The following is a 26,576-nucleotide window of genomic DNA, read 5'->3' as shown; positions in this document are numbered from 1 at the left end:
ATCTTATATGACCTTGCTAATCAAAGTGTTTTTGTTTCCAGAGATGTAAGATTCCATGAGCAAGTCTATCCTTTCAGGGAATCAGAGACAACATCTCCTCTGAGCTCTGTGAATGAGGAGCTTAATCCCTCTCTACCTATGATTCCCACATCCATTGAAGCAGAAGTCCCTTCCCTAGAACCTGTGAGATGGCCTATGAGAAGTGTCAGTCCTAGAACTGCAACAGACAGCAACAATTTCAGACATGAAGTGCATAGCAGAAATGCTGAAAGTGATGATAATTTAGATAGTCACATAGTAAGTGACAACTCTGGGCTGCACAATGAGACATTGAGTGATCCAACTGGCTCCCATAGCCACTCACAGGGCCACACTAGCCAATTACAGCCTAGAAGATCAGCAAGGGTAAGAGCTGTTCCCTGCAAGCTCAATGATTACTATTGTCACTCCATGATAGGTAGAGAGTACTCTCTGAAAACCTCTCCTCATCCCATAGAGAAGTTCTGTATTACATCCACCACAATCACACAAGAACCTCAATCCTATCATGAAGCTGTACAGCATGATGAATGGAAGAAAGCCATGCAAGCAGAGATAGATGCATTGACCCAAACAAAGACTTGGATTCTAACTGATTTACCAGTGGGAAAGCTTCCTATTGGATGTAGATGGGTCTACAAGATAAAGCATAAAGCAGATGGGACAATTGAGAGATACAAGGCTAGACTAGTTGCAAAAGGCTATACTCAACAGCTTGGGGTGGACTACTTAGAGACTTTTTCTCCTGTGGCAAGAATGACCACTATCAAGACATTTCTTGCTGTGGCTGTTGCTAAAGGTTGGGACATTCAACAACTTGACATGAACAATGCTTTTCTACATGGTGACCTAAATGAGGATGTTTACATGGTGATGCCTCCAGGTTTCAAGAGTGACAAACCCAATCAAGTGTGCAAATTGCTGAGGTCTCTTTATGGCTTGAAACAGGCCAGCAGACAGTGGAATGTCAAACTCACAAAGGCCTTACTAGATGATGATTTTCAACAGTCCCAAGCTGACCCTTCCTTATTCACTAAGAGCTCAAATAATTCTTTTATGGCCTTGCTCATATATGTAGATGATATTCTTGTGGCAGGAACAGATGCTAGTCAAATCAAGAAATTGAAACATATGCTAGATGTGTCCTTCAAAATCAAAGATCTTGGCCAGTTAAACTACTTCCTAGGGATTGAAGCATTCAGAACTCCAAATGGCATCAATCTGTGTCAAAGGAAGTATGCCCTAGAAATATTACAAGAGAATGGGTTCTTGGATGCTAAACTTGCCAAGACACCTTGTATTACAGGGATGAAGTTGACCAGTGATGAAGGGATCTTACTTGATAACCCTGAATGCTTTAGAAGGCTAGTTGGTAAGCTTCTCTACTTAACCAACACCAGGCCTGATATATCATATTCTGTTCAGCAGCTAAGTCAGTTTGTTGATCAACCAAGGAGTACACACTTGGTTGCAGCTCATAGGATTTTGAGATACCTCAAAGGTTCTCCTGGAAAAGGCCTGTTCTATGCTTCAGATTCTGAGATTAAGTTGCAAGGATTCTCTGATTCAGACTGGGCTACATGTACTGAGACCAGAAAATCAATCACAGGGTTCTGCATTTACTTAGGCACCTCTCTTATCTCTTGGAGGACAAAGAAACAAGCTACTGTGTCAAGATCTTCATCTGAAGCAGAATACAGCGCCATGGCTTCAACTGTTTGTGAGTTGCAATGGCTATTATATTTGTTCGCAGATCTGAAAGTGGATAGCAGCAATCCCATTCCTCTATTTTGTGACAATAATTCAGCTGTGGCCATTGGGGAGAACCATGTGTTCCATGAACGCACCAAACACATAGAAATTGACTGCCATGTGGTGAGGCAAAAGGTCCATGAAGGTGTGATAAAACTGTTGAGTATTCCTTCAAGTAAACAAATAGCAGATGGCTTCACTAAGGCATTGCCCATTCCTCTATTCAATGTTTTTCGTGCTAAGCTGGGTCTTCAGGATCTTCATTCTCCAGCTTAAGGGGGGGGGGGGGGGGTGATGAAGTGTTATAAAGTGCCACAACATTCATAATCAAGCAAGGCTAGGCTGCAAGGGTTTTTTAGTCTTTTTCCCTTAGTTAGTTATAACTATTCCTTAACTGCCTATTAAAGGCTTAAGCTTCTGCTCTCTGAATTCTTCTTCTTCTTCATTACAATGTGTTCCGATTCTTCTCAGTTGAACTCAAGATGAACTTCCCATCAATAAACATTCTTCTTCTTTCATTCTCAAAGTGATTCAAGCTAGAATCCATCAATAGGTAAACTTTGTTCCAGTGTAACCTTGTGCACTGAGCTCGCTGAGAGAATATTGACAAGATCGAACTTGTGACTTTCAAGTACGAGAATTATATTCCACTCACTTGACAATGTATTTTTTTTTAAATGCTAATAATGCATCTAGATATTAATATATCATTCAGTGAAAAGTGAAATTAAACAAGTTAAAAAATGTAACATAACTCGATTATTTTTTGTAATTTTAATATTAATTTTCACCAAGTTTTTATTCTTTATGAAGCTATGAAAGACAAACAAGGCATATTTGAATAAAAATTCATAATTCATGATGAATTTGTACCCTCCTAAGAGATGTAAATAATGTGTTGGAAATTGATACAAAGAGCTTAATATAACACTACAAGGGTTTTCTTCTCTGCTTTCATCAATATCTTCCTTCAAAGACAAACATAATCTATTGACATAATTGAGTATTTTCATTATTTGTTGTGTGTATGAAAAATGCAAAGTTAAAAATCTAAATGTGTAAAATAAAATTCCGCACAACATGCCCGGAAATTTCGCAAAATAAAAAATTTCAGGTTCGATTCCCGGTAATAGCATTTTTTTGTGCATAATTTGAATTATATATTCACAAATTCATAACTATATATCCACAGTGAATGAATAACACAAAATCCAGAATGAATGCACTAAATATCCATAATGAATGAACTAAAAATCCACAATGAATGAACAACATAATGTTGTTGATGGGAATCAAAGCTGTTTTTTTTTTTTTTTTAAATGGGACACACGTTTTTAGTCAAAACGACGTCGTTTTGAAACCGTGTGCACCGGATGCACAACATAACTATTCATGATATTCAAGTGTACAACTCAAAAACTTTAAAAATGCACAATAAAAACTTTAAACGTGCATACTATTATATTTAAAAATACAACTCAACAACTCTAAATTGTGCTTCAAAATTTTTAAAAGTGCACAACATAATTTCGAAATATATGCATAATAAAAACTCTAGAAGTGCAGACTTAATGTTAATATTAGCTCGTTTCTCTAGTAGATATTAAAACTTTTACATAATTATAAGGGAAAATAACACTTTTTCCCCAGAGTTATATACTTATAACATTTTCTCTTTCCTGAATTATTCAAAGTGGCTATTTTTTTTCCTAAAATGTTAAATGAACATATTTACCCTTAAAATAAATATTTTATTTATTTTTCTTCTCCAACAAATTATGACCACGATTCGGTTCAAATCGAACAGACACTATAGGAACTAAACTGAAATATTTCAATTACAATTTAGAATTGGAATATGATATTTAGGGTTTATTAAAATCGCGAACCGGAACGGCCGGTTCATGTTCCGAACTGAAAAAAAATAAAATACATCTATTGTTGAATTTAGACTATTTTAAAAATAAGAATTAAAATTTTAAAATAAAGACGGTTCAAAATCGCAAACCGGATCCAAAACCGCCGATTCACGATTCAGGATCTAATTTTTTCGATTCATAATTTTAATAAACTGAAATCCAAATATTGGGTTCTGGATCTGAATCATAACCAGAAACTTTCAATTCAATTGTTATAGTGTCTGGTTTAGTTTTGAACCGAACAGTGGTCATCCCTACGTATAAGCAATAATTTGTTGGGGAAGAAAAATAAATAAAATGTTTATTTTAAGGGTAGAAATGTTAATTTAATATATTAGGGGGGGAAACCGTCACTTTTAAAATAATTGAGGGGCTAATATGCTTACATGAATAACTCAGGAGAAAATGTGCTATAAACATATAATTCAAAGGGGAAAAATGATTTTCCCTAATTATAATTATGTTACTGGTATTTCAATTGATGTGGTTTTTTTATTTTTTTTTTATTTTTTTACCTCCATTAATTGTGACTTTTTGGGTTGTTACTAGTTTTGACTTTTTGGGTAACTTTGATAAGTTTGCACCTAACTTGTTCCTATATGTGTATATGAAATGCACAAAATCCCTCCCTATCAATCCATTCTCAATGACATTTTGGCAGTTAAAATCACATGACGATTTTCATCCATAAAACTATTAAAATAGCCATGAAGCCAACTACAAAAGAATGCAATAATGGAGATACTACAAATAGTTTGGATTCTTCTTCCTGACATTAAATGCAGTCACAACCTACAAAACAACAATAATGGAAATGAAAGAGATAGGGATAGGGATAGGTGGTGAGAAGTATTGTAGTATTATTAACAAGTTAGCTTGATTTGATTAGAAAGTCCTATGTCACTTTTAGCTAACTGTCCTTCATCTTTCCCACTACTTTTTCCTGTCCTGAACAATCATAACAATACTCCAAATTGGAAAAATCTTATCACTTCGTAGGACCATCATGTGATGAATAACATTATTTTTACAAAATAAAAATAAAAAAATTTGTTATACCATGTTTTAATATATTCTGAATTTAATATAATGTTGCAGAAGGCGCTAGTCGGGGTTTGGGGCGCCTAGCAACTAGGTGGTGCCTAGTAATTTGAGTATACCGTTTTCATTTTTCCTACTCAGGGCTAAGAGTTGTTAGACTGTTATAAGGCAAATTATATCGTGGACCCTGGTTCAATACATAGAATTTGACTTCATAATACACAAAATTTATGCTCATAATGCATAGAATTTATGTTCATAATACACATACACATAAACACGATATAATGAACATGAATTTTGTGCATTATAAACATGAATTATGTGTATTATGTTAAGTATTTATGTGTCCTCAGTTATATAATACACATAATTCATGTTCATAATGCACATAATTCATGTTCATTACATCGTGTTTATGTGTGTATTATGAACATGAATTCTGTGCATTATGAACATGAATTCTGTGTATTGAATCAGGGTCCACGATATAACGATTGCTCTTATAATCCCCGAAACTAGTCAATTGCATATGTTAGATGATTAGTTGAGTACATAGCTAAAGAAATATAAAAGAGGAGTAGCCGAGTAGGCAAAAAAAAAAAAAAAAAAACCACTCGGCCGAGTTAAGCGCCAACTCAGCATAGTTAGGCGCTCAACTCGGCCGAGTCGGCGCCTAGTTGGCTGGTTAGTCGATCAGCTGCCTAAGGCTGAAATCGCCTCGGCCTAGGGACACCTAGCGCTTAATCGACGCCTAAGCCGATTTTTAGAAGACTGATTTAATACAATTCATGTTGTAAGGCATTCCCTTTCCCTAATATCACTAGCAAAGCAAAAGGGATAACACCACTAAACATAAAAGCACAATGCTTAAAGACAATATAAAAATTCATGAAAACTATACAAGTTAAAGAATACACAAAACACATGGTGAGAAGTCAGAATGAGATTTTATATTATCACAAGTTTCTCTGCACAGAAGAAATTCTTGATAAAGAAATATAATTTGAGGATTAAAAAATATTTAATTGCCTACTTCTTGGCAGTTCACTGTTCACCTACCATGGATTCTTTGTCTATTTCTCTACACTTAGAAGCTACACATTGCCTTTGCTATGACAACTAGTGGGCTATAGACAATTGTCTACTCCATGATTGAGTAAAAATATAAAATCAAGTGGAAGGGACAGCAAAAAAAAATTAAAAATTAAAAAGAAAAGAAAAATATGACTGAGGTCTCAAGTTCAATGATTTTCACCAAAAATCCAAGTGCAATGGTTGTGAAAGTCTTGATTTTTATACCCCACCCTCCACTTTAGACACAAGATTCCATCCACTTCTTTCCATGCTGTGTGATCCATTTGGGGTCAACCATCCAGAGATGGGTTATACTCTAACTGCAGAGTACTATAAAGGGGTATGAAGATTTAGGCTTTTACCACCAGCAAGAACACCAGAGCAAAGAAAAGTCACCTTGAACTTTACACATTGTTGTAATAAAGTAGAAGGTTCTCATTTTGAGCTCTGAATCCCCAAGAAAACAAAAAAATTTAACATTTTGAGATAGTAATGGAATCAGAAGAGGCTGTGTCAGCACCTTCAACGCCAATGACACCGGGGACTCCCGGTGCTCCACTCTTTGGAGGGTTCAGGCATGAGAGAGCTGGCAATGGCAGAAACTCCCTTCTTAAGAGCTGCAAGTGCTTCAGCGTGGAAGCCTGGGCTTTAGAGGAAGGAAGCTTGCCTTCTGTCTCATGCACATTGCCCTCTCCTCCGGTTTCACTAGCAAGAAAGGTGAGAAAGGAAGGGGGGAAAAACATTAAGTATCCAAGAAAATGAAGATTGGCTGACCTGTTTCATTACAGCAAGTTTAATGTGATTTTGTTCATGAATTCTTGTGGAAAACAGGTGGGAGCAGAGTTCATAGGGACTATGATACTAATCTTTGCAGGAACAGCCACAGCCATTGTCAACCAAAAGACTCAAGGCGCTGAAACGCTCCTCGGCCTGGCTGGCTCCACCGGCCTTGCTGTTATGATTGTCATTCTCTCCACCGGTCACATCTCCGGAGCTCATCTCAACCCTGCTGTCACTATCGCCTTTGCTGCTCTCAAACACTTCCCCTGGAAACATGTAACTATTAGAATATAATACACAGTACTACAAAATACTCTGCTGCTTATATTTTCGTTTCCTTACAGTTCAATGACTATTGAATTTCAATTTGGTTAGGTTCCAGTTTATGTTGGGACACAAGTGATGGCATCATTGGGGGCAGCATTCATACTAAAGGCAGTTTTCCACCCCATAATGGGTGGAGGTGTAACAGTTCCTTCTGGGAATTACATTCAAGCTTTTGCTTTGGAATTCATCATCAGCTTCATCCTCATGTTTGTTATTACTGCAGTTTCCACCGACACTCGAGCTGTAAGCCATAAACATAGGATCCTACCATAATCTTTCTTTTTCATTGCTACATGTTTCTGAATACACTCTTCCAAGTGGTGGGTTAAAAACAAAAAACATATGGTGTTTTCAATTTAGTACCAAACAAGTTGCAAGACAGCTAGCCCCAAGTTTCATGCCCTATGGTGTTTAATAAACAAAATGGTCAGTCTAATTGTGGGGTGTTTAGTAAATAGCTGTTAGCTGATTACATGTAAAATGACTTTCTCAAAAAACTGATAAAAATGGTTGTTTTGACCAACTTTAAGAATTTTAGCATTTTGAAGCAATAAGTTGTTACAAGAAGCTAATTAATCAAGCACTTATATTGAAGATTTAAGCAAGCCAAACAACTAATAGTGGCCAAATAAGCCAAAATTGGCTGTTAAGCTAATTATGTTACCAAACCGGGCCTGCATAAATTTAATACAGTATCAAACTAAGGTAACACATATGTCCGGCCTAATCATAAAAACTTTCTCTTCTTTAAGTATTTGTTTCAATGACTTCTGAAATTCAGTATCAATCTTGTTTACTGCTGATACAGGTTGGAGAGCTTGCAGGAATAGCAGTAGGAGCCACTGTCATGGTCAACATACTTATAGCTGGGTAATTACAACATCATCTATGCATATTATTTCATTTTCCTTTTTATTGTTGATGTTTATTTAAAGTTCCAAGTAAAAAGTATGAGATGGTGAAAATTACCATTATAAAAGAAAAGGGTCCAGTGAAGAAATAAGGATAAAGTGGGTGAGAAAAGGGGGTTAGCAAAAGTGAAAAATATGTATTACATATGACAAATTTATATAGATGTTCAAATTGAAGTCTGGGTTGTCCCAAGAGTAAAGCATCACCCAAGGGTGTATTGGGATTTGGGAACATAAAAAGATATCTGAAGCCTACTACAGGAAGTTCTCACACATTAAGCCTCTACTCTTCATGGCTCAGGCAAACAACCGGAGCTTCCATGAACCCAGTACGAACTCTCGGACCAGCAATAGCTGCAGGAAACTACAGAGCTATATGGATCTACTTAACTGCCCCCATCCTTGGTGCCCTTGCTGGGGCAGGTGTTTATTCTGCAGTTAAACTGCCTGATGAAGATGGCGAAAATCAACAAAAGCCCTCAGTTGAACACAGTTTCAGAAGGTGATCCATGAAATCCTCATTACACCTAATAAAACAAAAAGGAAAATTTCTATGGTGCAATGTGTGGACCACTGGACCATACACACTTCCTTGGTATCATGTGTTTTTAACTTTGATACTATATAGCTTTAGCATTGGTACCATCACATTATAATTTGAATATTGTAATAAAACTTCAATCCTGTGGTATAAAAACTATATTGCTGTGGTATCAAATACTTTAGTACCAAAGCCTCACTATGACAAAGCTATATAGAATCAAAGGTGAGAGCATGTGGTACCAAAAAAGTGTGCACCATAGAGAAGTCCAGAAAAAAAATGATGTGTTAGATAAAGGTCAAATGCTATAAATAAAAGTGGTGGGTAGATGTGGAAGGTCTACATATTTGAGAAAACATAATGGTGGAGGTAGGAAGAGAAAAATGCTATAAATAATTCTATTCTCTCCAGTCTGAGACGAGAATTTGCATTTGGCAATTGAATGAAACATCCAGCATGGTACACCATGGATGAAAAAGATAACAGCTTAAGCTTCACAAGTTTTTATAAAGGTACAAAATGTTGCGATGTGTTATTAAATCCCTTCACATTTTTCATGTCACTCTTAACAGATAACACCATTGTACATTCAATGGTTCACATAGGTACGAAAGTGATAATAAAGATCTATGTATGTTCCCAGATAAATGAAAATATAAATTGCATTGCTAAAGTTGGAAACACTTATCAGCATTCTGAGAAAATCAAACATGTCTTCTTCTATTCTATCTCTTCCCTTTCTTTGTATTTCGTGGTTTATAGTAAAAAAACTTACTACTATTCTGCGCACAAACTAGTCATCAATGATGAATGCAAATCATCTCTTATTCATTCTTTGAAATTTAAAAGAAGGCAATTGCAGATATGGTCAAGAAAGCTAACAGATGCACACAAGATATTTAATATAGATAGGTTCTGGCACTGCCTGAATATTGCAACTAGAATTTACTCAATGTTTTTAAAGTGATAGGTTTATACTGATCACATCAAGCATATATAGCCATATAGGATTTAAGATATAATTAAAACCATTAAAAGAGGTGTTCAGAGAGCATCTTTTTTGGGTTAACAATCCAACCAAACTTTTAGAATTATTATGCAATTCGTTCAATGTGAATTAAAAGACAGACCTAGTCTTACAATCCAGAAGCTCGGTCTCCATGAAGCCAAAAATCTGAGACTTGAATCTCGTGCTCCATAATTTCAGCCATTACTGCAATTGATCTAGTATCACGTGTAGCAGAACTAAAATGTTTCCGCTTACAAGCCATATTTTCCACACAAATATACTATGCCTGTTGAGAAGTATGATTAAAAAAATGGTCATTTCACTCATTTGAATATCAATCACTAAACTATGAAGATTAACAACGAAACAGTTGAGCAAAATGTAGTCTTTCATCTAAGAATTATGTAAATATGTTATTTTTCCAAGCAACTAAAGAGAAACCAGTAATAGTAAGAGTAGTAAACACGCTTTTAACTTGTAAGGAACCATTACCTAGCAATCAGTTGGTGCTCCGAGAATCAGAAGCTAAGAAACATTTGACATTTATGGTGCGATCAGACCATGTTGAGTTCCTTATCGCGGCTCAACTGGTCGGGTCGAACAGCGAAAGAAGAGGGTTTAGCGAGCAAAAGAAGAAAAGCAGCAATTAGAGTGCCGAGGGCGTCGGCGACGGCGTCTTTAGACGAAGCACCGGCGGACTTGAAAAAGCCGAGCTCGTCCGCGACCTCCTTGGCGGCACCGGCGGCGAGGGAGACCAGGGATCCGACCCAGATGCTCCTGCGCCGAATAAACGGGTACCGGGTTCGACCCGCAACGAGGGAGGTGAAGATAGCAATGGAGAAGCAGAAGAGTACGTGGTAAAGCTTGTCCATGGCGAGCCAATCATCCCCATTCTCCATTTCCAGAAAGTAGAAAATACTCCAAAAACACAAAACAAAAGGGAAAGAGAAAAGAGATTAATGCTTCAGGGATTGGGTTTGACTGGTTTGAGAACAAGTAGGTGAGATCAGGGTTATAGATTTGAGTTGCCAGACCCGAAACAAAAAGGAGGGAATCCATTAAAAAAAAATTAAAAAAAATCTATAAATTTGACATAATCATATATTATACAGCAAATTATACCATGACTAAAAGAGTCCAGCGTAACACACAATAGTCGTGCGGATAGAGTCCAGCACAGCAGTCGTGCGGATAGAGTCCAGCACAGAGTCCAGCACAGCGCACAATGCTTACTAGGTGAACAACAATAGCTCCACATCAGTCGCAACAAGTCCAGCACAACGCACAATGCCTATTAGGGAACAATAATAGCTCCACACCAGTCGCAACAATAGCTCCAAACCGGTCGCTATTGACGCCCCTTGCCCCCCTTTACCCAATTGACAAGCTAACCAGTTAGCACATTTCATTCCTTAGGTCTAATAGCTCCAGACCAGTCGCTATTGACGCCCCCTTTACCCAATTGGCAAGCTAACACGATCACAAAAAACAATCCGTGGTATAAGCCTACAAGCCTACCTTGCATATCTTCAAATTATGTATCTAGCGTTAACATATTTTGTATGGGACAAATTATACCATAATATATTTGAGGGTATACATTGCCTTGTGTCCTAACTGATAAAAGACCACAAAAAGATAAAACAACATAAATTACCTATAATTGAATATAAACCTACTTAAGTTACTCATAGTTTATCAATTTAAACAAGGAGTCCAACTTGTAAGATTGTAATTACCAAATCAGCAGCTTAACCAATTTAGTGAAGTTGCTCCAAATCCAAAATTTATTCAATGGGGGAATGGGGTCAAGGGTGTTCCACAAGCACAAGCCATAAAATGAAAGTATAAATATCATGCTAAGCTTCAACCTGTAAATTGGGGAAGAACATTCAGTCATATTATAAATTTTAACTTCGTACATTTATCCAGTAACTACGAAACATGAACACATTCCTTCCAACAAAATTGATAGCTCATACAAGATCACTCTTGCTTATACTAATTCATCAAACTGATCAACTCATTGATATGATCTTCGCGATTTCCAGAGTCTCCCCCATCTGCGTATCGTTTTTTCTTGCCCTGCAATGCTTTTTCTGGCTTGTTGAGAGCGAAGGGGCAAAGAAAGCCACTTACATCCTTGAAGTGTGGACCGACATTAGCAATCTCATGGATAATGTCTTCTAAGCATATTATGCCACTCTTACCCAATGCCTGCCATACAAAAAGTCACATGATATGTTCATGTTCAAGAAATTGACAGAAAATATGCAATGATTGATTAATTGACATTACCTGTTCAATGATGTTATTATCTGTCAAAGGCACCCTTTGCTTGTCAACTTTGCCGGTCCCTTTTTTGCAAATCAGATCCTTCACGCTCTTGAGATTAGGATACCTTCAACCATGAATGGAAGTGTTAGGAAAAGGGAAAAAAAGTCAAATGCTTGCCACTTCAGTTACGAATATGAGAATCATTGGTGCACAAGAACATGGAATGTTCTCCACAAAGCCAAAAAGCAATGTAAAGTACAATAATATACAAAAAAACTCCTGCCATCCTTAAGATTCTTATTCAAGAATAGATGTGCAATTCTTAAATAAAGAAGGAACACCACCACTAAATTTTCCTTATGACTTTATTCAAGAGAAAGATAATGGCTTTAACTTTTATAAGGAAATGCACTATGCTCCAAAGGGTCCATATCGTAATGATCATTTTCACCACATCTTTATGTTTATGCAATATGTATGTCCCAACAAATCACTAAGTTAATTGATCATCATTATACTTACACTTCACCAACCAGTAAATCCTTTTTGATACTTTGAGATACGAATAAAAAAGGATATCATGATCATCAAAACAACAAACAGCAGTACCCACTGGATTGCATTAGAAGTGGAGATCGATTCAACATACCCATATGCAATGTAAGGCTCCACCTTTTGCAGAATTCCCATTGTTCTTTCATTAGCCTTCAGAAATACCCCATTGAATACTCTCCTCAGCCTCAATGAGTATAAAAGTTTTCGAGTTTTTGGATGCATATCATTCTTCCTGAAAAGTTATAACCAAAGGGTAAGTAATACAAATTAAAAACTAGAAGCATTGTAGAGACACTAGTAAGCAGTTACCCACCCTCCAATACGTATGACGAATAGGAGTTTGGAAGTTGGCGGCACTGATACTCGTCTTCTATTCTTACTACTCCTTTGTTTCAGTCGTACAAGGTCAAGCTCCTGAAAAGTGAATAAAGATACTGTTAAATGATCTAAAGGCAATGACCGAATATTATTAACAGTGTACGATTTAGATAGAAAGAAAATTGACCGCAGAGCATACTGCCAAAACCTGTCTCAATACTGAGATCACACACAGGGCATGTCCCAGACACGTTCATAAAAATTACATTAAACACACACACACACACACACACACACACAGAAGCAAGTGCACACAAAAGATAAAAGCATGCTTATTTGATTGAACACACACTCTCAAAAGTCATAGTTCATCTTTCTTTCCATCTCTATAATTTTTTGTAGAAGGGTAACAAGAGTAAAAGCAAACTAAACAACTAGCCTAACACGCCTATCTACAAACCCTGAAATCCACTTGTGACTTGTGAGGTATTCATATTCAACTTGGCCCAAGTTTTTTTTTTAAAGCACATAGACAGCTTTAGAATGGTAAGCATGCAAGACTGTTTGCAACATTGAAAAAACAAAATAAATAAATAATAAATAATGAAATAAAAGGCCAAATAGTGGCAAACTTTCGACACAATTAAACAGCACTCGGAACCAATTGATCTTCATAGTTCATACCATCAATCAATAATGAGAAAATTATAGATTTTTATACCCAAAAAAAGGAGCCAAAATTTCCTCATCACGTAAAGCACTGGATAAAATTTAAAGGCAATATCCAAGATCAAATATTACCTTATCACGGAATTCTCTGATGAACTGTTCGGGCTTCTTGATGACGAAGCTATCGGACTTGAGCTTCCTTACTTTTTGCTCCAGCTGAAGCTTCCTTCGAATTGCCCACTCCTCATTGTTCCTCCTCTTCTTCAGGACAACCTCATCTACGTAGTTCAGAGGCTGTTGATCCTCCGCCGCTGCCGCCATGAATATCTATCTACTATATATATATCTAACGACAATACAAAATCAATAAAACAACCAAAATCTGAAAATTATCAAGTACACAGCGAAACACAAATATGAAACAAAACAAACTGAATATGAGTGCGTGGGAGCGCGAAACACAAAGGAACTCACCGGAGAGGAATGGCGGAAGAGAGAGAAAGGAAGAACGGTTTGTTTGAGAAACCCTAATTAAATCTCCCCAACTTTTTGTTTATGGGTCGGGTATAAGGCTTTCGGGTTTATCTTTGGGCCAAGGTTTAAGCTGTTATTGGGCTATTGTATTCTTATGTGCTTCCCCTTTGAGGCTTTTTTTTTTTTTTTTTAATACTATTGACTCTATTATAAGGTAGTATCTGTTTTATACTTTTTTTTAACTACTGTAGTCCAAAGAATCAATACTCTATCACAGAGATGTCATCTGAACACAAGGTGCTTAGCTCCACTTTGAGGCTTTGATCCACCATTCTACTCCACAAGGCAAATTATCAATTGTTATGGCATGCAAGGTGGACCCGCGTCCAAAACGACGTCAAAGAAGGAGGAAGGTCTCTTCGTCTTCATGGCCGAAGACGAAGGTCTTCGTCTCTGGCCATGGAGACGAAGCCTGCGGAGACGAATCTCCGGCAGTTCTAGTTTTTTTTTTTTTTTTAAATTTTTATTTAAATTATTTTTAAAAATTAATTATTTTATTTAAAAGTTATTTTTAAAATTGGTAACCGCCATTTTAGGTAAACATGTCATTTTGGACCTAATTGCATGATTTTATGTTGTTCAGGGACCCAATTGCATCTTTTTTTAGTTCGATGGCCTAATTGCACTTTGGTGTGCAGTTGGATGACCTATTTGACCCTTATTCTTACTTCCTTTCTTGTCGTTTGTCTTCAGAATTCATTTTTCTATATTCATAATTTTTGAACTCTATATTCACAATTTTAGAATTCTATATTCACAATTTCATAACTCCTTATTCACAATTAAAGAACTCTATATTCACAATTACAGAACTCTATATTCAAAAGTATAACACAATTTTTGAATTCTATATTCACAATCTTTGCACTCTATATTCACAAGTTTTGAACTATATATTCACAAAAAAATATCATTGGCGGAGGAAACGGTGCCACTAACGACACCATTATTCCAGACGCGCATTTTGGACCACAACATAATTTACCGCAAATTATACTATTGTCTATGGTCTATCTTGGATTGTAAACCTTAATTCAAAATGATATTTAAATTATGTATATGCAGTTAACATTTATGCACATCCAGTTAACCGTTTATATAACTATAAATAAATTAAAGGTACATTGTTTCAAAAAAAATTAGAGGTACATAATATGTGATGGAGATATGGGTTATGGGCTAAGATTTACCAGGCTCTTGGTAATGAGCTGGATTTGGCAGTGCAGGTCAAGGAAGGAGGAGGGTCAAGAAAGGGAGGATGGGCCAACCTGGAAGGGGGGTATCGCCTGGCCACTGGCGGGTGGCTGTGAGGGTCGCCGGTCAGGACGTTGGCCCCCGCCGGCGTGGGCGTGCCCCGCGCCCCCATTTCGGGAGGTGGCGCGGTGCGGCGGTGCGGAAATGGTGGGGGGGGGGTGCCATCGGCCGGGTTGCTGACCCTCGCTGCTTGAGGCGTGCCCTGCGCCCCCAGTGCAATGGTGCGTGGACGTGGGACATGTGGAGGATGTAGAGGGAGTGAATCCAGGGGCGTACACGTGGACAGTGCAGGGGATTCTTCTATAAATAGGATGTCTTGCCTCTTACCATGACATCACTATCTAAGCACTACAGGTACCTTGGACTAGTGGTTTCTAGTCTATACTCTCAACCTATCCATCTATGTTCAACTCTTGTAGCTAGCATAGTTAATTATAGCCTAGTCTTCGAGGCTTAGTCTTTGTATTTGGGTTGTCATTTTGGACCTGTACCTTAGGTTTTTGTACAAATTATTTGGGCCTAGCACCCCGAGCAATAATACTATTACTTTCTTACCCCCGCCGGTTTTGTACTTCTATACCCGATTTATGGTGGACCATGTTTCAACAAAACCATCAATATGTTAATTACAAGTACATAAACTATTAACTATAAGTATATAATATGTTGATTGTAATAGTTGTAATAGGCATATAATTTATTAATTGTAAATACATAATTTAAATGTCATTTTAGATTAGGATCCACAATGTAATGTGAACTCTGGTTTATGGTATAACTGCATAATTCCCTTTTGTACTCAAAATTTGTATTGGATTCTATTTTGAGGAAGCTTTTTCGATATATATTGTTATATTTACAAGTTTCAAATCTGAAACCTTATTAAACTGATCTCCCTTCCTTTAAACCGCATGTCAATATGTCATCAGTACCATTACACAGCTTCATACATCCTTTTTCAAGTACTAAATTACAAAAAGTCACATGTTCAAATTACACTGGTATCCACATTTTATATAGTGAGATTATTCTAATTCAATCTTAATTGGACCTTATTTAAGAGAGAGTGTATGAACTCGCAAAGAACCGCTACATACAAATGTGTTAGATATAGTAAATATAATATATTTAATATAATATATATTAAATATAATATAATATATCTATAATATATATATATATATATATATATATAATATTTGAGAAGAGAGAGAGAAGGAGAATTGAATTAACTTGATTGATATTTGAAAAAGATTGATACACAGCCTTTTATAGTAAAGGAGAAATAATAATAAAGCTAAAAATTAGGAATGTATGCTCCATGTACTCCACATACACTAAGCCACATACTGGATACACACCACCCACTACTTAATTTAATTAACAAACTAATTAACTCTTGGTTTAACAATTATAATAATAATATTATTATAACATTGCCTCCTTTAAACCAAGTTGGATATATTGGTCATCCCAATTTCCTTCTTCAATTTAAGAAATGTCTTCGTCTTCAAGTTGGATATACTGACTTGTATTTCGTTCTGTAAACCCACTTTACTCCAATTGGCTTCTTCCCAGGAGGTAAATCTGTTAACTCCCAGGTACCATTCTTTTCAATGGCACGTATCTCCTCATCCATCGCCTTAAGCCAATGAGTTTCTGTAGCAGCCTCCTCAAAAGTTAAAGGATCACAATCTGCAAAGAGAGCAAATTGAACAATCTCTTCATCAGACAGGTCATTATCATGACCCAAAACATAATCTTGCAAGCGAGCTGGTAAGTGGCGCTCGCGCTGAGATCGCCGAACTGACGATTCTGGCTGTGAAGGAGACTGGACATTATCTGGAATCGGTTGCTCTTCAACAATATTTTCAACAGCAGGAATAACAACTGAACTTTCATCTTTAGCTAACCAATCCCAGGCACCATATTCATCAAAAGTGACATCACGACTTATAACAAACTTTTTAGTTTCAGGATTGTATAGTTTATAAGCCTTTGAAGCGTCACTATAACCAATGAATATGCATTTCTCACCTTTATCATTCAACTTCTTTCTCAATGGATCCGGCACGTGGGCATATGCCAAACATCCAAAAACCTTGAGATATTTGATAGAGGGTTTTCTCCCACTCCAAGCTTCTTCGGGCGTCTTATCACGGACACTCTTAGTTGGACACCTATTCAACACATAGACAGCACAAGCAACAGCTTCTGCCCAAAAAGGTTTAGGCAGATCCTTGGATTTCAACATGCACCTCACCATATCCATGATTGACCTATTCTTCCTCTCAGCCACTCCGTTTTGTTGTGGAGTGTATCTAGCTGTCATTTGGTGATGAATACCCTTTTCTTTCAGAAAATTATCACAAGCAATATATTCTATACCTCTATCAGTTCTCAAGATTTTAACTTCATAACCACTTTGCTTTTCAACAAAAGCCTTAAATTGTTTGAAAACATCACATGCTTCAGACTTTTGCTTCAGAAAGTAAACCCATGTTTTCCTACTGAAATCATCAATGAAAGTAATAAAGTACTTACAACCTCCATATGAGGGAACCTCCAACGAACACAGGTCTGAGTGAACAATCTCCAACTGTTTTGTGGCTCTCCTTGACTTGCCCACGGGAAAGGGATCTCTATGCTTCTTCCCAATCACACAAATCTCACAGATACGATTAGGGACATTCACAACAGGTAAATCAGAAACAAGTTCCTTTCTCGCAAGATAATTTAACCCAGAAAAATGAAAATGCCCAAACCGCATATGCCATAACCAATTATCATCACAAACTTCAGAATTAAAGCAAGCAAGGAGAGTATGCTTAATTTTCAAAGGAAATAGTCGATTTTGGGACATATTTACCTTTGCAATCAAAACTCCTTTAGCATCTGCAATGGTACAACACCCCTGAGCAATATGTATCTTATATCCTTTTTCTGACAACTGACCCATACTCAACAAATTTTGGTGTAGTTCAGGAACATAGAACACATCGGATATAAAATTGTGGGTACCATCCTTCAACTGAATAGAGATTTTACCTTTTCCCAAAATTGGCACCTTTGACTTATTGCCAAACGTTACTTCAGACCGGACTGATTCATCCAATTCAGAAAACAATTCTTTCTTCCCACACATATGGTTACTACACCCAGTATTCAAGAACCATATGTTCTTATCTGCAAAAAAACTATCGCTGGCTAAAAGTAAAGTTTCAGAACTCTCACCAGACTTTTCAGTAGTGTTTTCAGCAATGTTTGCTTGATTTCCACGATTGTTGTCCTCATTATACCAATAATCTGCAATCTTGTGCCCATACTTGCCACAATTGTAGCAATGAAATGGAAATTTACCTTGTTTGGTATTACCTCCACCTCTTCCTTGGTTGGAGTTACCACGTCCTCCTCCTTGGTTGAAGTTACCACGACCTCTTCCACCAGAACCTCCTCTTCCTCTTCCACGACCTCTACCAGATCCTCCACCTCTTTGATTAGTGCCAGTCACATTAAGGGTGACTTGACTCTTCAAAGCTTCTTCTGCTAGTGGTTCCGATTTTGACGCAATCCTGTCAATATGACTTTCTACCATACCTTTCAGCTCTGCAATTGATAAGAGCTCGGTTTTGTGTGACTCTGTTATTGAAGCCATCACATGGTCATACTTCATCGGCATAGTTCGAAGAACTTTTTCAACCACTGCACCATCTTCAATCGTATCTCCATATAGCCTCATCTTATTCACCATATCAATAAGACGAGTGAAATACGCATCTACTGTTTCTGTAGAGGTCATCTCACAATTATCGTACAACCTTCTCAACGACTGCAACTTAGACTTCTGCGCCCGATCGACTCCTTTGTGTGACACCTTTAAGATGTCCCAAGCTTGTTTTGCTGTTTGAGCACGAGCTAATTGCCCAAAAATGGAATAATGAACACCTTGGTGAATCTGACCCAAGGCCAATTTATCTCGCCGTATAGCGCCTGCATCAGCTCCTTCGGGTAGACCGGGATCAACAAAGCTCCAAAGATTTTGAGCTTGCAAATGTGTGGACATCATAATTTGCCAATAATTGTAATCGAGTTTCCCGTCCAATTTGGGACCAGTCCATACAATATTGAAATTTGTAGTCATATTTCACTACGGGAAATATCTCGGGGTTGAAAGGTTGACTGGCTCTGATACCAAATGTTAGATATATTAAATATAATATATTTAATATAATATATATTAAATATAATATAATATATCTATAATATATATATAATATATATTTGAGAAGAGAGAGAGAAGGAGAATTGAATTAACTTGATTGATATTTGAAAAAGATTGATACACAGCCTTTTTATAGTAAAGGAGAAATAATAATAAAGCTAAAAATTAGGAATGTATGCTCCATGTACTCCACATACACTAAGTCACATACTGCATACACACCACCCACTACTTAATTTAATTAACAAACTAATTAACTCTTGGTTTAACAATTATAATAATAATATTATATTTACAAGTTTCAAATCTGAAACCTTATTAAACTGATCTCCCTTCCTTTAAACCGCATGTCAATATGTCATCAGTACCATTACACAGCTTCATACATCCTTTTTCAAGTACTAAATTACAAAAAGTCACATGTTCAAATTACACTGGTATCCACATTTTATATAGTGAGATTATTCTAATTCAATCTTAATTGGACCTTATTTAAGAGAGAGTGTATGAACTCGCAAAGAACCGCTACATACAAATGGATTATGATTCAATTTAAGTGTACATTTTAGTTGGAGTTTTTTTTTTTTTTTTTTTTGGTAGAGATTTTAGTTGGAGTTATGGACACGCTACAAGTGTCCAAATAATAGAATTAAGGTAAGCATTTTTTGTTGGCATTAGGCATTAGTCTTTCTATTTAAGAAAGCGTTGAATTACTGTAATTTATCTCTCTACATTCTTGTCATACAGGAATGTACAAGCCCGAAGACAAGGGATTTCACCTTTTAAGAGTGAGCATTAAGTAACCATTCTAAAAATCAAAATAATTAGAAAGTTTTGTATTTCCTCATAATTGATCATAAGATTTTATGGAGTTGAAGCTCCAATGGTCATTGGAAAAAAAGGATCCCAAGTCATTATACATTTTTAAAATTTGAATATTGATCATCTACAAATGAAGCATTATAATTCAGGAAAATATTTATGAGATTTTAAACAAAAATTATTTCAAGTTGCTTTTTAAACAATCTTTAATATATAGCGAGGTCAAGTCTCTTGCCTTATATCAAGAGATTAAAGTACTTCGGGATTTACACTTTTATGCACACCAAATCTCCAATGTTTGTGATAGAAATTTAACTCCAGTCTACCTTTAGAAGTAAGTTTTAAGTGAGACTTTTTATCTACTAGACTAATGACCAAGCCACCGAATTGTATCATAGACCTTAGAGTCTTATTTTTAATTTCTTAGAATCTTGTAGTCTGTCATGAACAAGTAATGTGAAGTATAGTTGATAGATACTTTTTGAGAGCTCAATTGAACAACTGTTTCTGTTAGGGTGTGTTTGGTTTAATTTGCACATGGAATCGGAATGGGAATCAAATACTTGGTAATTGGAATGGGTTTTGGTGAAAGTATTTTGCATGTTTGGTAGTAGGGTGGAATTTGGATGCTCAGTAATATTGATATTTGGTTATGTATGACGACCTATAATCAGAATAAATATTTTAAAAATACAAAAACAAAAAATCAAGACAATTGATCGTAAGAGTGACGATGGGACGATGAGGTGAGTAGGCAATGCAATGAGGAAGTCGATGAAGTGATGAGAGATGAATGAGGAGGCGACAAAATGAGGAAGCGATAGAAATGATGAGTGATAAGGCTGGATTAATGGAATGATACCTAACTTCAATTAGATAATGGATTTTGTAATTATAGGAGTAATCAAATCCTATATATGTAACCCAACGGGGTAGCTCAAGTGTCAAATGAACTTTCTTTGCAGGGGAGAATTCCTATATAACCTTGGTTCGATTTCCACAAGTGACAAAGTGACGATTCCCCTTGGGCCAGCTCCCGAGCCTCTCAGAGTGAACGAGAATATTTCAGGTGGACCTGAACCGTTAAAAGGATAGAGAAATACTCGGACAACCTCGCGATTTACACCAATTTTTTTTTATACATGTGTTTTAAAAAGTTGTCAACCAAACAATGTGTATGACTTTCATTCTCATTTCTTGTGTCTAACCCCATGAACCAAACACACCCTTAGTGATACTTCTATCATGCACGATTGTGCGTTAAGGGTATTAGAAAGACACTTGTCCTCTAGCAACGGATCCCTCGAGAAGATTGCATGGGTTTTTCGTCCACTCTTGTGTAGGGCTATGGCTGAAAATGAATCGAGTCGAGCTCAAACATATACAAGTTTGAGTTTGAACTTGAAATAGTTATAGTGACTTGATCAAATTCAAGCTCGAACTCGACTGAGTTTAAAAATTTATGTTTGAATTTTATTTGTTAATTTTTATAAAGATTGAGCTTAGTTATTTATTTATTTATTTATTTATTTATTATTATTATTATTATTATTATTATTATTATTATTATTATTATTATTATTATTATTATTATTGTGTTTAGTGGAGTTCAAACCGTAGTTGGCCAAAGAATATTCTAATAATGTTGTAGTTGGCCACAGAATATTCTAACTTATTAACCACTTAACTCAAATTCAAATTCAATTCTTAATAACAACATTTTAAATAATTACTAATTCATTAGAATACATGACATGGAAATGATTACATGATGGGGCAACGTGGATGATGGGGTAACGTATATTATGTCACGATAACAACTCAATATTAATTTACTATATAGTTAAGTAAATAAGTTTAACGTTTTTGTAAAAAAAGATTTCAAACTATTCTAATTTAAAAAATTAAAGAAGAATATATCCACCCCTATATAATATATCCAGGTTGGCTTTCAACAACTCATAAGGGTAAGAAAAAGGTTTCTTTATTTGCTGCAAACATTGATTGTACAAAGATATAGAGACAAAGAAATCTAAGATATGGGTCCAAGTAGTTGATTAAGACAATGCAAATTAAAGCCAAACCCACAAAGTAATCATGCAATTTTTTTTCTTCTTTTCCTCCGCATTGGATAAAAACTAATGCCCTTTCAACCATCACTGCCCTACTCTACTCATGCCTTGCCCACCCTTTGTTGTTCTTTTTTCCAATCAAACCACTTATCTTTATTTATATTGGTGTAAATCACGATGTGGTTCGGGTCTTTCTCTGTCCGTTAATCACTCATTTTTATTTATATTGGCGTAAATCACGAAGTGGTCCGGGTCTTTCTCTATACGTTACACGAACAGGTCCACCTGACTAATCCCCATTTGCTCTGAGAGGCATGAGAGCTGGCCTAATTGGAATCGTCAGGATCGTTATGCTGTGCATTCGTATGCACCATGCATGGTGCATTCGTATGCACCATGCATGGTGCATACGGATGCAAAAACGACGTCGTTTTATTAAAAACGCGCACCCCACTTAAAAAAAATAATTCAGTTTCGATTCCCCTCAACAGCTATGCACAATATAATATTGTTGCTGGGAATCGAATTTTTTTTTTTTTAAGTGAGACGCGCGTTTTTAATAAAACGACGTCATTTTTGCATCAGTATGCACCACATGGTGCATACGGATGCACAACATAATTTGCCGAATCGTCACTTGTGGGTATCAAACCCGTGTTATCTCAGAATTTTCTCCCACAAAGAGAGTTCATTTGTCACTTGAGCTACCCGTTGGGTTTTCTTTATTTATTTATACCACAATACAATAAGAAAATTCTATCATATGGTAATTCTTTATATTCAATATCATCCCAAAATGAATGGTAAAGGTATTACATTTGTATCAGCTACTACACTTGGTACAAACTCTGTTGGGCGGAGGTCGTCGGTGAAGGGTCAAATCCAGCATTTGGTAGTTAGGAAATTGTTAAGTGGATGCGGTAAAAAATATAGCAAAATTACAATGAGATGTAAATAATGAAATCATCAATACATAATTAGAATTGAAATAAAGAAGTGTAAAATTAAAAATTAAAGAATTTGTAAATGTATAAAGACATAAACACAATTACACGTTATTATTATACTATATATTTAATAGTAGTTGTCAGATCAAGTATTTATCACTACACCAAAGTTATAACTAATAGCGATTGTGTAATTTTATTCTCTTATATTTGTGTAATAGTCAACGTCATGTTTCGATAATAATAAATGCACTTGACCCTCCAAACCTCCGCACATCAAACAACCGTGTTAACAACTTATTGTAAAAAAATTAAACAGAAGATGGTAAAATTGCAAAGAATTTTAAAATGTATAAAGAAGTAAGTATAATGTACAAGTTGTTGTAACTAAATATATCAATATATATATATTTTTATGAAACGGAGGGGAACACCCCTCTCGTATTAGAACCTCATCCTTATTTGCTTATTGCCTCTTATATAATTTTAGATTATCTTTTATATTTAATTAGTGTATAAATGATATATTAATCCATAAAATAGAATTGATCAGTTTATACTGCATTGTAACAGTGTTAGCAGTACTCAAAAGAGTTGATCACTTCAGAGTAACTAATATATATGGGGTAATTAACCTGTTAGCAGTACTCAAAAGAGTTGATCACTTCAGAGTAACTAATATATATGGGGTAATTAACCTGTAACTCTAACCAAGTTGGTAGAATAGCTAGTTTAGTAACCACAAATTTTCAAGTTTGACTATTCGTGAAAGCTATCTATTGGCATGATTATTGGTCTTCTTGGTTTAAATGTATAAACTCCTTGTACTCTTTTGCCGGCTAGGATCATGCATAAGGTGCATTTCACTTAAAATGCACTTTTGGATAACAGCGGCAAGTTTTCTCGTAAATAAAGGGTAACTAATATATTAAAATAAACTTTTTAAACCTTTATAAATAATACCGTGTAAAATGATCAACACTAGTAAAAATGAATTTTAATAGAGAAAAATAATTATTCTTTTAAAGTTTTATCTTTATTGGACGAAAATTACTTGAGTATAGTATGTTATTGCTTTTTGATAGCTAATAAATTAGACGTGTAATTTTTTTTATGAATACATAGAAAGACATTACTTTTCAACAAAAAAAAAAAAATGTATTACACGTTTCACATTAGATGATTTCACAGTTCACACTATATATACTTACATTTTTGTTTTCTTCTAAAAATAAGGTTCACTTTCAAAATTCAAACTAAAATTAAAGTATACTAATTACTATACTTAAGTGCGCGAAATGTTCACCTTAAATTATTAAACTTTTCATATTTGTCGTATTCTCACTTTTAGATTGATTACATTTTAATGTTACAAGATTTTGACAAGATGCCTAGAGCAGTTTTAACGTCTACTTTTTAAAAATTCCAAAACACATATGGGCTTGTTTAGTACGGAGTAATGGAAAGTGTTTTCCATTTTTACTTTTAGTTTGTAATTTTTATAAACAATTTTCACTTTTCAATTGGGAAACAAAAGTAAAACATATGCAAATTATTGTTCACAAGATACACGTGAACAGTCAATATTGATACTGTTTATACTCGTGTTTTTTTCAAGTTGTTTTTCAACATTCTAGAAAATTTGCTTAAATGTGGATTGGAAAATGAAAATTATTCTTTTATTTTAAAACTTTAGAGAGCATTTCAATGTCAATACAAATGATATTTTGTTTATTTTATATATATATATATATATATATATATATATATATATATATATATATAAAATTAATTAATCTTAAATTTTTTTCAATAATTATAAAATTGACTTCGTGTTTTTTTTTCTAAGAAAATAATTTGGACAAAATCTAGACGATTCTTTGAAGTTTACATTTCTTTGATGGCCGAGAACTGACCTTGACCTTCTTGGCCGAGGGCCTCTGGAGGTTTTTTTTTTTTTTTTTTTTTTTTCCTTTGCATTTATTTAATTACTTTATTTTGTTTGTTTTTATTTTTGTTTGGTAACCAGTCAAGCTCCAGAATTCTAATTCAAATTTTTATGGGTTTGAACTCTGGTAAAGGTGTGCCAAGGATGCCATTGAGCAATTCGATAAGGATTTCTCAATGAAATTCACTACTTGTTGGGTGTCGTAAGGGTCGAACCCCATGGTCCCGTTAGAGTTGTGGGTAATAGTGAGCCCCTAACTAACCCTTTTAGTGCTCTTGTAGCTAAGTGACGACTACATCTGTCAAGTGGGTGAGGTTAGACCTCCCACACGGCCACACCCTTAGGGCATGATTTTTTTTTTTTTTTTATGAGAATGGTCGAAGCAGGACATTAGCCATTAAAAACATGGCGGGGCCCAAACCATGAATTAAGAATATAGTATTTTATTTCTAGATGATAAAATTAATTTGGGCGGACCATGATCAACAATTATACAAATTATATTGTGGATCTTTTATTTCTTAAAGGATGACTTGTTTTTTACGTTGCGCGGGTTCATCTTTTGACTCTTTGTCGCCTTCATCTGCAATCTGATCATATTCCCTCTTCTTCGTTCCAGAAGCGGATGGCTCGGGGCCCTTGGCCTTCTGCCACACATGTTTGGGTTGGTCATGCTGTTGATGTTGTCCTATGCGCTTCATCTGGCACGCTTTGGGTTCACTTCTACATGGTGGACCGATGCAGAGTAGGTTTTCCAAACGCAAAGTAGATTTTCCAAACGCATCCCCCCTTTTTAATAAGGGTGACCGGTCACCCTCACCCACCGTCCTGGTTTCGTTTAAGTGTAGTCATTTGGGAGATGACCCCTCAGCCCTTAGTTATGGCCTTAATCTCTCCCAGATCGGCACCCTCTCACCTAACCGCACCGCTCCAGGACGAGTTTGGAGCCGACAGGTCATCCAGCCGACTCTCCAAAATCATAATTTTTAAAACTAACATATGCGAGTTTCGAACCTTTGACCTCCCAATTAAAATACAATAAGTACACATTAATACCATCTCTTCATGGAACCTTTTATGTTTAATTGAAAACTTTTAATTTTTATTTCGAAACTAGCTAGGTAAATATTAAATATTGGGCCTCTAAAATTTGGGGGCCCTGTGCGGTAGCCCAGCTTGCACAACCTAAAATCCGACCCTGGTTGGTCGTGGCCCCCAATCCCTCTTCCTTAGGAGCGAGGTCGGCTGCCCCCTACACACGTTCCTCCTTGCCGCTGGTTTTTCAACTTTGTCTTGGGGTAGTGGCGGGTGAACCCGATTTTGCACTTTTGCCACCAAGTGGGTTAGCATTGCTACTGCTTGTTGAATGGCATGGACACTTGCCTGGAGGTTCACAGGCGCAACTGGTGCTCTGGGTCCTTCCTGCCTTCTGGCACGACTGTTGTTGATTTGGTAGCGGAGATGACGAGAGTTCTTCGATCGAGCGCCTCCACTAGCATTGCTATTGGGGTTGAGGTTGCGGGAACCATGGTGTTGTTTGATCCAATTCATGTCATTGCTCC

At 36.0% G+C, this 26,576-nt stretch overlaps 2 protein-coding genes and 2 long non-coding RNA genes across 4 annotated transcripts; 1 reads left to right on the top strand and 3 right to left on the bottom strand.

Moving 5' to 3' along the window:
• Positions 1 to 5,736: 5,736 nt before the first annotated feature.
• Positions 5,737 to 6,678, bottom strand: LOC109163164. Its single transcript, XR_002051207.1, has 2 exons — positions 6,603 to 6,678; positions 5,737 to 6,158 (listed from the first exon to the last, which is right to left on the bottom strand). It is a non-coding gene; the product is annotated as an uncharacterized LOC109163164 (long non-coding RNA).
• On the top strand, positions 6,099 to 8,566 carry LOC109163161 (aquaporin NIP6-1). Its single transcript, XM_019311905.1, has 5 exons — positions 6,099 to 6,545; positions 6,660 to 6,884; positions 6,984 to 7,178; positions 7,744 to 7,805; positions 8,148 to 8,566. The coding sequence occupies exons 1-5, from the start codon at positions 6,321 to 6,323 to the stop codon at positions 8,350 to 8,352; spliced, it is 912 nt and encodes a 303-aa protein (XP_019167450.1). The 5' UTR covers positions 6,099 to 6,320; the 3' UTR covers positions 8,353 to 8,566.
• On the bottom strand, positions 7,932 to 10,441 carry LOC109163163. Its single transcript, XR_002051206.1, has 3 exons — positions 9,889 to 10,441; positions 9,518 to 9,682; positions 7,932 to 8,596 (listed from the first exon to the last, which is right to left on the bottom strand). It is a non-coding gene; the product is annotated as an uncharacterized LOC109163163 (long non-coding RNA).
• An 859-nt stretch (positions 10,442 to 11,300) lies between these two features.
• Positions 11,301 to 13,572, bottom strand: LOC109163162 (60S ribosomal protein L7-2-like). The gene is made up of 5 exons (XM_019311906.1): positions 13,348 to 13,572; positions 12,542 to 12,642; positions 12,323 to 12,460; positions 11,695 to 11,797; positions 11,301 to 11,613 (listed from the first exon to the last, which is right to left on the bottom strand). The coding sequence occupies exons 1-5, from the start codon at positions 13,534 to 13,536 to the stop codon at positions 11,398 to 11,400; spliced, it is 747 nt and encodes a 248-aa protein (XP_019167451.1). The 5' UTR covers positions 13,537 to 13,572; the 3' UTR covers positions 11,301 to 11,397.
• Positions 13,573 to 26,576: the final 13,004 nt, after the last annotated feature.

The sequence above is a fragment of the Ipomoea nil genome, unplaced genomic scaffold (assembly GCF_001879475.1).
Source record: "Ipomoea nil cultivar Tokyo-kokei standard unplaced genomic scaffold, Asagao_1.1 scaffold2975, whole genome shotgun sequence".
In the NCBI taxonomy this organism is placed as follows: domain Eukaryota; kingdom Viridiplantae; phylum Streptophyta; class Magnoliopsida; order Solanales; family Convolvulaceae; genus Ipomoea; species Ipomoea nil.
The sequence above is the reverse complement of the archived record's forward strand: the minus strand, read 5'-3'. Positions and strand labels throughout refer to the sequence as shown.